Source organism: Falco rusticolus, chromosome 11, assembly GCF_015220075.1.
Source record: "Falco rusticolus isolate bFalRus1 chromosome 11, bFalRus1.pri, whole genome shotgun sequence".
Lineage (NCBI taxonomy): Eukaryota > Metazoa > Chordata > Aves > Falconiformes > Falconidae > Falco > Falco rusticolus.
The window spans coordinates 35,215,132-35,232,701 of NC_051197.1; the positions used below are offsets into that span (position 1 = coordinate 35,215,132).

The window sequence follows — 17,570 nt, forward strand, 5'->3', positions numbered from 1 at the left end:
GGCAGCATTTGCTTCTAGCACTTTTTGAGTGTGAGACACTGAATTTAAAAAAGATATTATTATTATTATTATTATTAATAATGAAAAAGGTATTTTAGTTCTATATATGCTATAAATTTTATTTCCCTTGTCCCTGTTCAGAAAAATCACCTTCGTTTTAGTGAAAATACATAACGGTCTGCTTCCCATCACTGAGATCAGGACAAATGCTTCAATAACTATGTAAAGTGCTTTCCTGAATAGAAGTCCTTCTGAGGCCTGTACTATGGGATGTGTATTAAGTTCCTTGTTTTGCAAGTGGAAAGATACAAATAAAATAGAATTCTAGAACCCTTTAAAATCTAAAATGCTATTACAGAATAGCTTTTTAGTTTGTTTGGAAAGAACTCTATATAAAACCACATCATAGTAGTAGAAAAAAATGTATGCCCATTTAGTGGTGTGATTTATTTAATTGTGGTTCACCACTATGAATTAATATGGTCTCACAAAGTTTACAAGTCCTTGAGCAATACTGCAGTGTCTTGTGTGTCATACACGTATATGTATTATGCATATACTCTCTCTCAGTTTCTACTTAAAGACAGAAGAAATATTAGAATCTTTCTCTTTAAAAGAACTTTGATAACATACTTCCCATTGAGAAAGGCAAAAATATTTCAAAAGCATTTCTAAGGGTGTCACTATAAAGCCCCTTCTCCACAATACATATATTTTATACTAATATAAAATTTCATTATCTATTTTTATATCGATTACAAATAATAGAAAATGAAAAGTTACATTGTAAAGAACACACTACCTGTGCAGGGTTCAGAGCCAAGTTTGTAATTGCTTTTGATTTTTCTATATAAAATTTTGTGCAGCATTAAAATTTCAATGAGTGTTATACTAATATAAGGATTTTCTACTGGGAAATTTTCGAGCATACCAGTTTCTGCCTGGAAAGTATGTATAATTTAGGCTGGTGGGCTAATTAGGAATTTGAGCTTTGGGAGCATTGAGATGTCACTATTAGGGTACAAAGTTCTCACCAGTTCCCCTGTCTGTTAACCTAAGAGTTCAAAAACATTTTCCAGTGGCATTGCATGGCTAGCTCAGTTCTTCCATTTAGAGTTTGAAAGGGTGTTGCTTTCAAAAAAAGTGTTTTACAACTGGAAATAGATGTCTCTACTAAACAGATCCATATTTTCATGATTAGACAGGTGAACTGATCACAAAAAGACAGGTCATATACATAAACAATGAAATAAAACCCTGATTAGGGTTGCTAAGTCTGTTTTTCTAGGTTACAGCTAAATGAGAGCCATTATGTGGGCTTTCAGATAAACTCACAAAGCTCTTATCTGTATAAACCTGATAGATCTGCCATTACTCTTAGTGACTAACAGAAGTTATATCATTCAGTTTCATTAAAAATACATTAATCCTTTTTTAGTAACCTTCTTCTAATTCATTGATTCAATTATACAATGAACAATAAAAATGTTTGGTATAATAAAAATACAGTATTAAAATGTGTTATATACATAAATGTTTCATTGCAATAAGATTATTCAGGTTTTTAAAAATATTAACAATATTAATATCATGCCTTGAGATAACAAAGTATTCATTTCCCCAGTATCTCTGAAACTATATATCAAAAAGATTAGTCTTTACAACGAGAGGCCTGAAATGGTTGCTTATAGTATTACTTGTGGTCCCGTCACGTACAGACTTCCTGTAAAGTTGGTGACACCAGCACAGGTCGATCAAGGGACAGGAGAGTGTTATAGGATGTCTACATGTGTTGCTGCTAACTATGTGAAGCCAGGCTCCTCTGATCAGATCCGTTCCCCCCAAAGTCACTGGCTTTTGGCCTAAATTAAAATAGACTGAGACTCCCAGGGCTGGACCTTGAGTTGGAGCAAGTGCTGGGAACGTTTCGGCTGGTGGGAAGGATGCTCAGTACGCACACAGCAGCACTGGGAGCAACTTTTGCAGCAGTGGCAGCTGCTGTGGTCCCACTTACACCAGCTAAATGATTCGGACTATCAGGAGTCCAGTACAGCCTTCGATCTGGCCGTTCACGTAGGCCAACTGGAGTAATTCACCTAAAACGTTAATTGACTTTGACACAGCTAGTACTTTTAATAATTTTGTATTTGGTTTCTTTTGTTAATTTGTTATTACCTCAAATGCTGATAGCCAGGCTCAGCTGAGCAGGTTTCTGTGTGAGACACTCGATGTTTCTGGTTGCTGTGAAAAGACGGCATGATTTCTGCAAGCGTTCCAAGACTAGAGGAGAAGAAAGCACTTCATATTTTCATTAGTCATCCCTTTACAGATTTGCTTTTAATACTTTCAGCAAAGCATATTATTAAAAGCAATGACCTGAGGTCTTCATTCGGATATCAGACTTGCAATCCTGGATAATGTGCGCCGCAGGGCAGAGGTCACGCTGACGAGTCTGTTAATGTAGTCACTCTGGAATAAGATCAATCTCCATACTTTACCATATTGATCTAATAGCTCATTGGCACTTCCCTCTTTGAATTGATTAGCTCATGTGTGAAAAGAGATTGATGGATTTCTGACCCTGAAGAGTCTGTCGGGGGCACACCCATGGCAGGGAAGTGGATGTTTTCACCGCTTCATTTGGGTGGCTCATTATGTGGATGCCTCGTGGGGAATAAGGGTCATAACATTGTTTTATGAATTATTTACAGCGAAATACCAGGTTTTTGCTTCATTTGATGCTCTACCTGTACTGAATCTATTTGAAACAGAGCATGAAGAAACACACATGAATGGCCAAATAGACCAAATATTTGCGTAAAGGGAATCACCACATATAAGTGACCTTACAAAGCAATTTTACTAATATAAGGTAATCATAATAGATATGAGGGTAGGAATAGACTTCATGGGTCATCTAGTCCATTCCCCTTACACAATGACAGAATATTGATGATATCTAGAAATGAATTACATTTTAATTGCATATTCTGGATAAGTACTCACAGTGAATCTAGTTCAGGCATCTCGGGGAACTTTATGTGCACATCGCAATCTGAATGCAACATGTGAGCTAAAAAATAAACTATGTACATTTCTCAGTTGTTAAAAGTAACCTAAAAAAAAGAGATTCAACTCCATTTATCAAATAGTCATATATTTGCAAAATGCATATATTTGTCACAGTAGATTGGATTTGGGTGCTGTGTGTGCTCATGCAAGAGGAAATATAAAAGGAGCTGTCACCAGGAGCTGAATTTAAAAGTTGGCTTATGTTAGCTTGTACTTAAAAAATGTGTGCATTATCAGAGCCTTAACAGATATAAAGCAATAAAGCTAAGGACTCGCTCCTTGAAGTCTTCTGTTGAAGCGCAGGTATTTTTGTATTTCTGTCTGCCTATGAATTTTAGAATCAGTCTCAAAGGTATATATAATGAAATAATTTCTTTTATACCATCCAAGCTCAGGGTCCTCTATAACACCACACTTAGGATGGTGTTACATAGGATGTCAGGTTATATGGTTATGTCACAGTACACAAAATATTGAGCAAATAATTCTCATGGTGTTGTTAAACTGATGTTTATATTTATGTAAGGAAACTGTGCTTCACTAATAATATCTCATTGTATTATTTAACTGGACATTCTGGGTTTATTTTGGGAGCTGGCAGTTTAAATTGAAAGACAAATAATTTTATTTACAGAGAAGTGTCCACGTATGCTCCATGCATTCAGTCAACCCTCTTCTACTATCGGATTTACAGTAATATAAACAGATACCGCATAAAAACATAGTAATAGGCAGTCCCTTCCCTAAAGACCTTACATTCTAAAAGAAACAGACCCTCAGGCAGATTATTTTTTAAAAAAAGAAGAGAGCCAAAGAGAGAATTCAATCCATTACCTGTCAGTGAAATGATGCTGAATATTTGTATAATCTTGCATTCATTTATACTTTGAAATCATTCAGGCTATTTTGTGTACCAGGAAAATTGCCCTGCTATAGACTTATGTAGCTGTATTAAAAAAAAGTTATAATACATCTCAGAAAAACTTATTAGAGGCAGAGTCACAATGCACTTTCCTTTGATAAGTCTGGGATTAATCAATAAATCTTCTTACATTTGGCTATGAAAGTATTATTTTAGTCATGGTAAATCTTCAAAAATAAAACTCACATTAAACTTGATTATAAATCAAAGTAACATCCTCACGCCTAGATTGGTAGTAGATTGCTAGACACTTGAACATGAGCTATACAAAACATGATTTTTTTTTAAGAAAATGTTGCCATTTTATTACAAATGCTTGCCCATCGACCAAGTTTCTGGCAGTCTGATTAACACCTAGCTCCCACAGCTGGGGTGCAGGGCACGCTCATGGGTGAATGAGCAGTAATCAGAGCAACCTTACTTTGTTGTTCATCACCCCTGCTGTCATTCAGAAATGAGCTAAGAAAAGCCTACTAGATTAGATGTACTGACTGTCTCTCTTTTTCCTAAACTTGCAGCTGATCTTCTATTGCATGCAGACATATAGGAACCCAATTTAGAAACTCAAAATTTTGATACCTGTGCCCAGCTGTAACAGCAAAGTCAGAGGCTGACTGAGCTGTGTCACAGTCCACAGTCATTTTTACCTGTAACACATTCTGTGTTTTATACTGCAAAAGTTCCTCTTACCAATATAACAAGCAGCCCAAATAAAAACAGTTTATTCAAGGGTATTTTTAATCATTAATATTAATTGTAACTGCAGTGCTAAGGTCTGTATGGGACCTGGGCAGAGTTGTGACAACCTTATTTTAATGATACTTCAGAGAATTCCAAATTAGAATCCAGGAAACAGGAAGTGGGAATAAATGAAGTAAAGCCAAATGAAAGGATAAATGGAAAAAACATTTTAATACACACTTGCCTATTCCTTAAACATTCATTCAGTCAACACTTCCTGTGTTTTTTAATAGCATGGCTCTGTCTGCTCTTTTACACTTGACTTTGTTAGGAAAGGAGCTAATTTTTTTAAAGATGGTGTTCACAGGTGAGAGGATTTAGCTAGATGGTAGCAGCTGCATGCCGAGAGCCTCCTGCAATGCTTTTAAGAATTAAAGAGAAGTACTAAGTATTTTGGATCATTCTCATGTACAGCAGCTCATTGGATCGTGCATCACTGGTTCTCACTACGTCTCTACAACCTTCTTGTATGACTTCAGCTTCCTTTGGTGGTGTTTTTAAGTAACTTTTTCTATCAAGTCATATGGATACTCATTTAAAATATGACAACCCCCATTCATAAAGCTGAATTTTCTTTCACTTTCTCCCTTACCATTGGGTCTTCTTTCACATTTAATCTCTGCCCTAGTGACTTACTGTTACTGCTGCAGCCCTTGGGATGTAAGACAACCTTTCTGTATTTTTTCTTCATCAGTATACTATCTCCCTTCACATCTTGACTGAAGGCACTGTTTCTCATGATTTCTTACTCCTCTTGCTGTGGCTTTTTTTTGGCCATTCTATTACAAAACAAGGGAAAACATAGTGGAATATATTTGTATGGTGAGTGCAGTGTTTTACAATAAGACCAGCCTCTATTGCCAAAGGTTTATTACAGGTGTATTACTTTCTGTCCTGTTTAGCACACTATAGTTCCCAGTCTTGAGACTTCAGATCCGTATATTTCAGTGATTCAAATATGGTCAGAAGGAAATACCTGCCCTTACATAGTTGGATGTTTGTCAAAAGGACTAAGAGGACTATGAAAAGTAAAATACAAAACATATTCCTGAAAAAGTTTGCAATGCTGTGCAGTCAAAAGATAAAGAACATTTAAAATACAAAACTGATGATTTGATGATAACTAGAAATGGTTTGGAACCTCCAATGTATTAGATTCTTTGTGTGGTTTATCAGTGCCCAACCCTGTATTTCACTAATAATACCTGGAGAAAGTATTCATCTCTCATTTACACTGCTGCAATGTTAAAGTAACTCCTGTTTAGTCATGATAATCAGAAGATTATTTGCATGTTCCCATTGGTATAACTATGAATACAGTCCCATGATGTGTACACAAACCAACCTTTGTAGGTGTCACCTGTTAAAAGAGTAAGGTTATACTTCTCTTATGGCTTGCCCCTTTCCCAAACTCCATACTGCCTTGAACAGCTGTACTAGAAATAAACAGAAACCCTATTAAATAGAAGAGTAACCGCATAGTTTAATTTAAACAAGAGCCGATTTAAGTAACCCTTGTATTAATGCATGCAAAACCCAGCATTCTGGGGCATACAGCACTTGAAAGAACAGGACCCTAAGTGCATTGGGAGATTACTCTGCCTGCCTGTTACCATATTAAAGAGTCTTTCTGAAATTAGCATGTCTCTTGTGTCACATGTTAAAAATATTTTCCATGTTATACTTGGTTAATTGAGTTTTAATAGAATATTTATTTTGTGGAAAATAAATTTATTTCTTAGTAGGACTTCATCTTTAATACTAACAATCCACCCCTGTGTGTTGGTGGCTGTCTATTGAAATTTGATCTTGATGTTTTCTGAGGAATTTTACAAATGAGAGCTAACGTAGGAGGTAAATCTTACCTATAGACTCTTAGAATAAGTGTCAGCTGGAAAAATGACGTAGTTGTAAGAAAAATGAAATCATAATTTATCCAATAAATCAACAAACAGGAAAGGAATATTACATATTAGAAATCCTTTCAGATAATACTAAAATATGTGTGACTTGGAGACGACCACAGAGACTTTAACCGAAGGCTGCTGTACAATAGAGTGAAACTGCTGATTCAATATATTGAGAATAAATTCACCAGCAGTACCATAAAATTTACTAGACTCAGTCTTGTCTTCTGATTCCCCAGAGGACATCATTGTGCATCCTAAAAAGTAGATCAGAACCACAAGGCTAATGATGACTTGAGTGGGCCTAATTCTGATTTTGTTTATGTGGAAGTCAAAGAACTTATGTCCATGCAAGTTAAGAGTTACAAACATGGTGCAGCACATTTCCACAGTTAGTTTGCTGACATCAGAAAAAACAGGTGTACTTCTGGAGTAATGCAATGGGGAAAAACAGCTTTAGTACCAAAACTGCTACACAAACTATGCTGTTTTATATGATATTTTTTTTAAATTCTAGACCAAACTTATGCTGTACTAACATCAGTAGAGATACTCACAGGAGTAGGATTTTGAAGGTCAGTTCTATGGGTCCAGGCCTGAAAAAGGCACCTTCTTCTTCACTCTGTGAAACAGATGCTGAGAAGAAGAAATAATTTTCCCATTTCCGCATCTTTGCATTCACTTTGTCAGGGAAGAAACGCTGCATTGTAAGCAGAATTTTCAGCTGGGACTAAAAAGAAATCCTTTTCTTATTTTCAGTTGAAAAAAAAACACCTAAAGAAGAACCTAAGAAAAACACATTTATAATTCATCAGAAATAATGCTGACTGCAAAATACTAAGTAATTTTCATGCAGTTTGCAGAGATAAATGTGAGGAAAAGGAGAAAAAATAAGTGTTATATGTCGCATTTGATGCAGTATATAATATAAATATATATATACACACACAAAAAAAGTTTATTGTAATAGCCCTTTCATCTGATCTTTGAAGAACTGAGATTTATCATTTACCTTCTTAATAGTAGGGAATACCCTCTAAATGGAGTCTAAATATCTGTAAAAGAAGAGGTCTTATTCTTTAGTAGGATTACCGTCTGCTGCTTACCCTTACTGCCTTCAACAATCTGAAGCCCCTAGATTCATGCACCTTGTGTTATACTCCTGCAAGAAAACAGGATGAGTGTGAACTGATGCTCAAGGTAGCTTTTTATTAAAGTATTTTAATTCAATGGAAGATATGCACTGAAACTGTGAAACGGCTGGTCACTGCTGTTTTGATCCCTTCTTTCACAGTGATGTTACATATAGCTGTCCGGCGGCATGAGAGGGGAGGAGATGTTGCGAAGCCATCACTCTCCCTGTGTGCATTTGCTACACAGCAAATACATAGCAGGAAACACCACACACCATTCAGAGCACGGGCACCATGTATTCACCATTTCACTTTTTTGTAAGGGTAAAAGTGCAGGGGTTTTCAAAGGTATAATGTTGCTTTGTGCTATAAATTCTTTACTTATGTCCTTTAAAAACCTGAAAAATGGCTTGATATTCCAAATACATACAGTTCCATGAGCAGGGAGTTAATGAAGCATGTTAGTCCTTCCCTATTCCTCTCTTTTAGTTCTGGAAGAACTGGAACAATCATAGTTAACATTAAGCTGGAGCAATCATAGTTAATATTAAATATTTTTTTCTTGAATTGTGTAGCATTTTATTACTGAGTTTATAGGCAGTAATCACATTTTATTAGGGTATTCACTGATTCTGAAAGTTATGTGCATTTACTTCTAAAACCACATCAACTGTTACGTGCTGCTTTTTCACAGCAACCTTCCACAAGTTTCCCACTGTTAGCAGCAACCCGTTTGGAGACTCCAAATCCTTCTCTACCTATGTAATGATTTGGAAACTGTGCGTGCATTCACAAGTGAAAAATAGCCTCTGGGGTGCACTTGTCGTATAAAACTTTGATTTGGGGTGATTTGCTTCACTATAGCATAAGAAAATGGAGTAACAACTCGAGCTATATGTCTGCAATGACTTGTGAGTGATTTCCTAACTACACTTGAAAGAAAGTTCAACCATCCCTTGAACCTGTATGCTTCAGGCTGAACAGTTCAGACAGATGTTTAATTACTTCATACTCAGTAGGAAATGGCTATTCAATGGCCGTAGAATTTAAAAGTGGCACTATGAGAAGAACGCTTCGTGTTATTTCTATATTGGCATTCCCTTTTAGAAGCATAAGTAAAAATAATTCAGCTGAATCCAACATGGTTTTATCACATAAATTTCAATTATTTTTTTTTTTTAATCATTAGATACCCTTTCAGATTTTTAGTAGCAGAAAAGCCCAAAGCTATAGTGCAAGTTGATGCAAATGAAAAGAGATGAAAAAGGATCCTCCAACTTCTCAGAAAGGGAGGTGTAGACTGGGTAAAAGGTGAGTGCATCGTTTAACTGAATCTGCAGCAATAATTATAAGGAAAATATTTAACTTAGAGTAACACAAAAAAACCCATGACCCTGAAACTTTTAACAGGTAATTCATCAAGTGTCAGGCTGAAAACACTTCTTCAGAAGAAAAATTGTCGTAAATCTGCAGTTGTTGGTTACAGTATGCTAAATATTGTGAAACACTTTCCTAAAAGAAAGACACAGTGTGGTTTTGATAAGATTAAGGTGCATTTCAGCAAAGCATACACATTATTCTTCATTTTACTGTTTGGCAATTTCAATGTTCTTCTTCAGAGAAAACAAAAGTTTATAATGATTAACATCCTGTGCTGTGGGAAGCACACACTCTACAACAATACTACTCTTGTGTTGCACTAGCCTTCCTCATCTATAACAGCAGCACAAATAGTTTTTCAGATGAGTAACCAGTATTTCTGAGATAAGTTCTTCCTTTAACTACAATTGATAATTGTGTATTGCCGTGTCAACAGAGGCCTCAGTGAGCCTGACAAACTTCCACCGAGCCCCGTACCAAGAGCTGAAGGCCCAGCTGAACGGGAGGCTGGGGTTGAGCAGACGGTTGTGACATTCCCAGCCCCAGCCTCAGACCACCTTTTTGTCCTGCCAAGGGGTAGTGTGTCACCAGCGTGGGCAGATTTAGACCTTTACACTTCAAATTGAGAGTCTGTTTCCTCCAGTCCTGGAAATAGCCTATGTGTTTGCCTTGTATTGGTAAGATAAATTACGCAAACTAACAGTCACATCTGAATGTATTCTCATGCATGCCTGGTTCCTAATTCTTGCTAGCAGACAACTCGGAAAAGTAATCTTACAATTCCAGCTGGCAGTGGACAAACTCAGGCATGCTGCCAGGGAATTCTGTGTTCAGACCTGTATTCAGGTATTTAACAGCGTGTTCGCCGTGCAGATGAGCAATACCATCTGAATCTTTCACAGTGGACACGAAGTGCCACGGTTCCACCAGTCTCCGTGGTTCTATTAAATCCCGAGGAAAAAAGGTCAGAGGGCTTGGTGGAGGGGGCACGTCTCTGTCTCTCTCTTTCCACGGATCTGATTTTTTTAAAATGTGGGGAGCAGTGCTTTGTAGTGAAATTGCACAGCAAGCGACTGTAAGGGGCACAGTGACCCTCCCGCACCTGGAGCATAGACTCTCCTACTACACTGTGACCCACCTTTATCCATTCCTGTCCTGCCAACCCAGCCATAGAGCAGTTCTTCTCTGGTGCTTTACTGAGAGGAGCTGGGATGGCCAGTGGCTGGGACAAGAGGAGTGTGCAGGCTGCAGCCAGTCCTTCCCAAGCGCTGCAGCAAATAGGCTGCACAAGTAGTGTTCCCTCCCGGGGCAGGGGACAAAGAGAGAGAGCACCAAAGGTTTCTTTCACAGAGGTTACAATACTGAAATACTGTCAATTAATACTGACACTGTGCACATTTCTACCATGAAGTCACTGAAGACAGGTTTCCAGGTCAACACGGGAAGGACAAAATCTTAAAACCTTGTCAGAATATAGTGCATTGCATGCTGCCATCCACCGGTACACAAAACACCTGTCAGTGGATATTGCATGGGCAAACTGACTGCACAATGTCTTGTTCACCATGTCTACCTGTTTACCTACCAGCATTCCAGGTGCTGGGAGACCCTTTTTGCATCATGAGTTATGCTCGTACATTAGTTTATTCTGGCTAGCTTGGTAGTTAGTGGGCAGCACAGTGGGGTGGCACTGGGTGGTTGTGGCAATGACCATTTGTCTTACAGCTTATGACTTGGGGAATATGCTACAAATAGTTCAAAGAGCATGAGATACAAGGTTACAGGTAACTCCACATTCTGACATGCTTCCTTGTCCTCACTGTAAGCATAGGTAAATAGCATTTTGGTATAGGCAATAGGATTTACCTATTGCCATGTATTAATGCTATCAGAAAGCTATCCCTTGCTCCACCTTTGTATCTCTACTGCTTGAGAGAGTGGACAGCACACATGCTCACTTTCACCTCTGGGATTTCTCCTGCCTGTTGCTTACAATTGCCATCCTCTGCTTCTCTAACACGAAGTACTTCTTCCTTCTCTGCCCCAGCAGCATCACTTACTGTCACACAAACCCTTTAGGTCTGCATCTCATCCAGTCTCAGCAGTCTCACCTTCAAGGTTTTACCTGATATCCAATTTCCCTTATGTCTTCTCTTACTACACTGCTTCCCCATTCCCCTCCTTTAAAGCCTCCTACTAAGCACTCTCTTTGCTTCCCTTGTCCCTTAGCAGCAGTGTTACAAGTGTGATGTTTTTACTCAATTCACTCGTAACATTATTAACTCTTTCATGCCACCCTGCATGCTGGAAATAATCTCCTGTTTCTTTTTTCCTGTCACATACCCTCCCTTAGCTACCTCTGCATCTTTCCTCAAAAGGCATTTCTTTAGCAACAATTCCCAGTTACACTGTCCCCCCCCTGGTGTGTCTTCATCTGAATGCCACTGGCCAGAGAGAACCTAAATTTAACTATCTGGGCACAGTGTCCACTCATACTTTTGCTCAAGGCTCGATACCTGTCAAATGGGTATCTTGCCTGACAGCTTGCTTAGGTAAGACATGGGTTACATTTTCCTCCAGTCAATGTTCTGTTATGGCAGGGAGCAGCTGCAGATTTGGGGAGTGTTCTTGCAGCAGCCGTTTGTTGGCTGTATGATGTTCAATATTTATTTATAATCATTCCCAGTAGTTGGGACAACTTTTTTTCTTCTTGTTGTTAAAACATCAATAATACTTATAAAGATCTCCACAAACTGAAAAACCTCAAAGTTTAGCCAGTAGTGCAAGTTTTTGAGCGTGTTTCTAGTCCAATGTATACCATGATTGAAAATGATGTTGATTATAGGGAAGTCCCAGACTGGAGCTAAGTCATCTTGGCAACAGAATCTTACCTTTTCTCCCACTTACCCCGTCAACGGTGGACTAGCATGCTTTGGAGTCAGAAGTCCACAAGATGTTTTTCTGCAGAGCACCTTCCTCTTCAAAACTCACTCTCCACTCTGGCCACTGAAACTGAAGCCTCTCTGCCATCAGGATTTGTTTAAGGCACATACTTGTTTTGGTGAAAGGTTGATTTTTTTTTGTTTTGACAGATAATATGCTCCTGCAAGTCATTTACTGACATGCCACAAACACAAAGGTGTTTGTGTTCTGACTAAAGTTACACACGTCATAAAGTTTACCAGCTCATTCTAACATAAGAAGTCATGTGTTACCATTTTTGTTCAATGTGATCTATGTTGTTTTCTTTTTTTTTTTTTTTTTTTGTTTTGTATGCATTAGCAGAGATAAATTATGTAGTTTTCCTCATTTACGTGCCTTTCAGAAGTAGACTGGAATTGGTCACTTGACCTACATGTTAGTAATCCATGAACCTCCCTTAAAGTCACCTCTGTTTCTTCCTAGTGCAAACTGGGAAGCATTCTGCTGCCCTGCCAGCTTTCTTAAAATGGCAAAAGCAGCTGGATCTAATGAGAGTCTTCTGAAGGCAATACCGTGTTTGGGATGTGTGTTGTTCTTTTTATGCTATCCATTTTATAGGCATTCACTGGTTAAATTACAGTGAATATGTAGGAGCTGATTCTGTGAACCACTAGCAGATGTTCACTGTTGCCAGTTTTATGAGTCTTACAGAACAGCAGGAACAGACTATGTGCAAAACATTTTTTTTGTGATTTTGCCATCTCATACTGTTCTCACAGCACTGGCTCGGTAATGATATGATAAAGCTTGGGAGGTAAGCTTTGATTGCAGCTAGCTGCTGTTGGGGCCTTCAGAAAGCCAGACCTGTAAAGTGTAGCTTGTTTTCAAAAGCCTGTGGCTGAGACAGATGGGTTAGCTGGAAATATGTCATTTATAATATAATCAAATTCTTGACCTCTTATTCAGTTATTAGTTGTTATGACATGGATGCTGAATGCTTAAACTGCCTCACAGTTTGTTTCGTTCAGATGTAAGCTGTGCTAGCTTTGTGTGAAATGCTAATTTTGGATGAAATTATCATGTTAGCATGATTTACTTGATTTCTGTAACACCTTGTTGTACGGAGGAGAAAACGGTCACAAAATGGTTTCATGTGAAAAGCAAGAGTACCAGAATCTGTAAATGTCAAGCATCTTCTTCAGATAGTGCCTTATTTTAAACCTGCCACAAGTTTTGGTGGGGAGTGTATCAATGTGGTAATTTACTGTCTTCTCTTAAGCTAACAAGTCACTTGGTTGAGAGGTTTTGTAGTCAAATACATGTTGTGGGCAGAGGAAGAGATCTTTAATACAGAATCAGCCTTGCCCTGTGATCTGAACAGAAATGAATTATCATGGGCACAGACAGCACAGGGATGGAGCAAGGCTGAGTTTGTGATAGCACTAGCTTTACTTTGACTTAGTAATATATCCATCTACAGAATCCACACCTCTTTCTTTCCTCCATCTCTATTGCCAATGGATATGTAGCTTCTAGGAGTCATCTGAGCATACATGTATTAACTGTGACTGTAGACAGAACAGCAACTGTGATAAAAAGTTATTCTTAATACTGGAAAGCCAATGAATACTGAATGCAAAATATTTGAAATATCAGAACTGAGAGTGTTTGCACAATCCTAATTCTGCCCTTTTGTGTCTATGCATTAAAATCTTTATAACACAAATGCATATTGAAGATAAAATAATAATAGGACAGCCAATCTTAATACAAGCATTAACTAATTCTGCAGTGCTTGGTTTTGCAACCTTAAGGTATTATTTTGGCACAGATATTTGGATATAGTTTTCCTTGACTTGTTGGGGGTTTTGGGGGGGGGGGGGGTTGTTGGTTTTTTTTTAAAGAGCAAAGGTGGATACGTAAAAAAACCAAACTAAAACCCCATGAAAATCATATATCTTCTAGGTAAAGCAGCAGTGGAGGGAATTGATTTGTGCAGTTTTCCAGCACAGATACCTGCTGCAGCCATGGAGCAGGCAAAAGGAAGAACCAAGGGTCCTAGTGCAGGCTGTGCAGGAGAGTGGGATCTGCTGCACAGGGGGGTTTCTGCCCTTTTCTCCCCACTGGCTTTGTGCTAATCTGCTCCTTTCTCTCCTGATTTCACTTGCTTGCACAGTCCAGCAAGAGGGAATAATTTGAGACAGATACCTAAGGGGGAGAAACCGGGACAAGAACAGTTTGGAGAAGACTGTGAGTGGGGAGAAGGGAAGTTAAGATGAATGGAGGCTGCAAACAGAGACTTTGATGTTTAAGATGTTAAAGGCTGAGCTGTATGGCAAGTGACTGGAAAGAGGGAGACAATACTAGGTAACTTTCACAGGTGACACTACAAAAGTCTATTAGTAACAAATTCAGCTCGTGCAAGATTGCTCCTTATAGTGCAGTTTCCTGTGCACTATGAAATCTAGTTCTAAAGCAATTGAAATTAAAACATCTGAAAAACAACTTTAACAGTTCCATGTCTCAGAAATTCTAGGCATTTCCCCACTTTAAATATTCTCTTTGCTAATTTTTTTCTAATTTATAGCATTTTTAATCTGTTCAGCAATTGCTATCTAAAAGGACTCTAAGAACCTGCATAACTATATACATGGTATTACCATATCTGCACCAGACACTTAATTGTAGCAAGGCTAATATATGCATTCTTTAACTCTTCCATGTCTGAAGACAGACTTTGTTTGATTTTAGGAAGAAATTCATAAGCTCACGAAGAACAGGTCCAGAGGATACTGATGTTTACCATGACTTAAATTCACAGTCTGCCTTCCACTAATTTGTGATTTTTTCCTCCCATTTCTATTAAAATCTTAATTATTTTTCAGTCTTTAAAGGGAAGAAAACTGAAAGCAATAGGAGTCAGTTTAGTGATACACTTTGTTGTCCTATAATATGTACATGCCAGATGACACTGGATAAAAACTTAATGCAGGTTGCTTGTGCTGAGTGCCCAGTATGTTCCTTCTATTACCAAATGCGGTCACTGATATGTCTCACTGCTCACTATTGCCCTGTGCACAGCCCTTTCCTTCCCTATCAGTGATATCTGAAGCTGCTCAGCTTCCATTTATGAAGAAGTTTTCTTTTTTCATAGTACCACAACCATTCTTAGAGGGAGTGTTTACCTCTCTCTTCACTTTTCCCTTTGCAAGGGACTGATCTCCAACTTGGGCTTGTTGCAGCAAAAATGCTTTCGAATCTGCAGATTCCTTACTATTTCTGGAAGCTGAGGTTCAAGGACAGGGAGTATGGGGAAGTTCACATTAGCATTATTTCTGTTATTCTTGTTTTGGGTAAAAATAATAGCCCATTTCCATAACCATCTCATAAATGTACTATTATTATTACCTTGCATAACAATGCTGTAGTTCTGCTTTCCTAGAATGTAATCAGTAGTAAATATCGCGTGCATTTTATGGTTAAAAGTTTCAACAGTGCCCTATTTATTCAGCTGAGTGGAAATTTGTAGGTGAATAGGTTTTGATAGTATTTCTGCTCTCATGTTAACCAGATGCTTGAAGGAGGAGTGCCTCCACAGTGTGATGTAAGACTTACTCCCAGAGTGATGCCACCAACGTTCATGTTTGCTTTACAGGTTGATGACCAAATGAAGTTGCTTCAGAACTGCTGGAGCGAACTCTTAATTCTAGATCACATTTACCGGCAAGTGGTGCATGGGAAAGAAGGCTCCATCCTCCTGGTTACCGGGCAACAAGTGAGTATGCGGGCTCAGAGAAGTATTGATGGCTTTTTAGTAATCATTTTCAAAACAGCAGGAGTTTAACTAGGTCAGAAGCACTCCTGTGTTCTCAGAGATTCTCCACAAATAATGTAGATAAAATGACATGTGCACTCTGTTCCTAGTCTGCTGATTACGGTTAAACTTATAAAAGCAGATATAATCATAAGCACTTTGCTTTTCAAATATACTCGTACACTTCAGTGATTGAAAAATATCAGATGAGAAGTGTTTCTCCCGAAGTTGTATTTCCTTTGGGCTAAAATGGTTTCTGACAGCAACAACACTCCCAAACCTGATGCCTTATGTCTGAACAATTATAGCTTATTTTCCCTTCAGAATTGTGGTCTACTCAAAAGAATCACTAGCTTTGTCAGAAACCTAGAGAACCTGCAGCTACGACCTCAGAAATATCTTGCTTTTAGAGAAGTATGCACGTGTGAAAAATTGGGCAGCTGAGACATCTAATCCCAGGAAAATAATTCTGTCCATAGGCTTATAAATGCAAGCACTGTCTCAGGAGCTGTCTCAGGGTACACACCCTGCAGTTTCTGCACAGCTTTCCAAGGGTTAATTTTCTTCAGGTGTCAGGTGCATAGATGTCCCAAAATGCAAGAGCAACAATGTGGCAAATACCAGGAAAACTGTGAGAAAACGCAAAGGAAATAGAAAGTTTTGTCTCCCTCACACTTCCCAAAGCACAAAGAATTTGACAGTAAAATAAGAACCTTATTCCTGAGATTCTTATTCTGGTTTTAACAGAAAGAAAGAAAGAAAAAAATAAGACAGTATCAAAGAGAAGAAAATGTGCCTGTACATGGTGTTCCTGATTCAAAGTGAAAACAATGGCCCATTGCTATTTAAGTAGCTTCAAACTGAACTGCCTCAATTTATACACACATGGCAAAGGGTTCATTTTTCTAAGATACATCATTTATGTCTGCATGTTGTGGGATCTGCTTACAGCCTTAGTTATAGTTTTAAAATTGTAGCCATTTCTTAACACTAAGAACAAGTGTTTGTAAGAATCAGAAGGAGAAATAGCTGTTTGCATTTATGATTAAAGGGTGTACAGTTGAAGGGAGAAATGGCCAACTTGTCCAAGAAAAGGAGTGGGCAAATTCAAATTCTAGCTATGGAACTGACTCCTGTACCTTTGTGGAAATCACTAACCTATCTGAGATAAAGTTGTACTCCCTAATTATATGGGCAAAAATTAGTTTCATTACTCTTGATTTATATTGGTGCTATTGAGAAAATGAGTGATCCCCTTTCCATTTCATCTTCTCCAAAACATGGACAATTGTACAGGCAATTATTTTATCTATCACACAAGGTGCTTGCTTATTCCTTTGTTTATAAAACTATAAGTATATTGACAGGTTTCTGTTCCTGAGAGAACTGGTAAATTAGTGTCTTGTTTGTGATGTGATTAGCTAGTTTTTAAAGGTACTGAGTGCCTAAGTCCCCCTGAAATCATTAGAGACAACTAAATACCCTTAAATTCTAGCCATTGTCCCCATTTTTCCACAGTAATAATTCTTACCTCGTTAGCCACTTTTATCCTTTCTTGCAAAAAAATCCCACCTGTACATGATCTCAAGGCAAAGCAGAACATTTCATCACTGTTGGACAACAGGTAGCAGGATTGTTATTAAAGGTACTGCTTGCAAATCATCAGCTAGTTTTGGAAG

General features: G+C 38.1%; 1 protein-coding gene across 4 annotated transcripts in view; it reads left to right on the forward strand.

Annotated features, from left to right (window-relative positions):
• Window positions 1–17,570, forward strand: part of NR5A2 (nuclear receptor subfamily 5 group A member 2) — a 96,485-nt gene that overhangs the window by 36,839 nt on the left and 42,076 nt on the right. For all 4 annotated transcript variants that reach the window (XM_037404611.1, XM_037404613.1, XM_037404612.1 and 1 more), the window contains one exon: window positions 15,733–15,852. In XM_037404611.1, coding sequence (XP_037260508.1) covers window positions 15,733–15,852 — 120 coding nt within the window. The remainder of the gene's footprint in view (window positions 1–15,732; window positions 15,853–17,570) is intronic.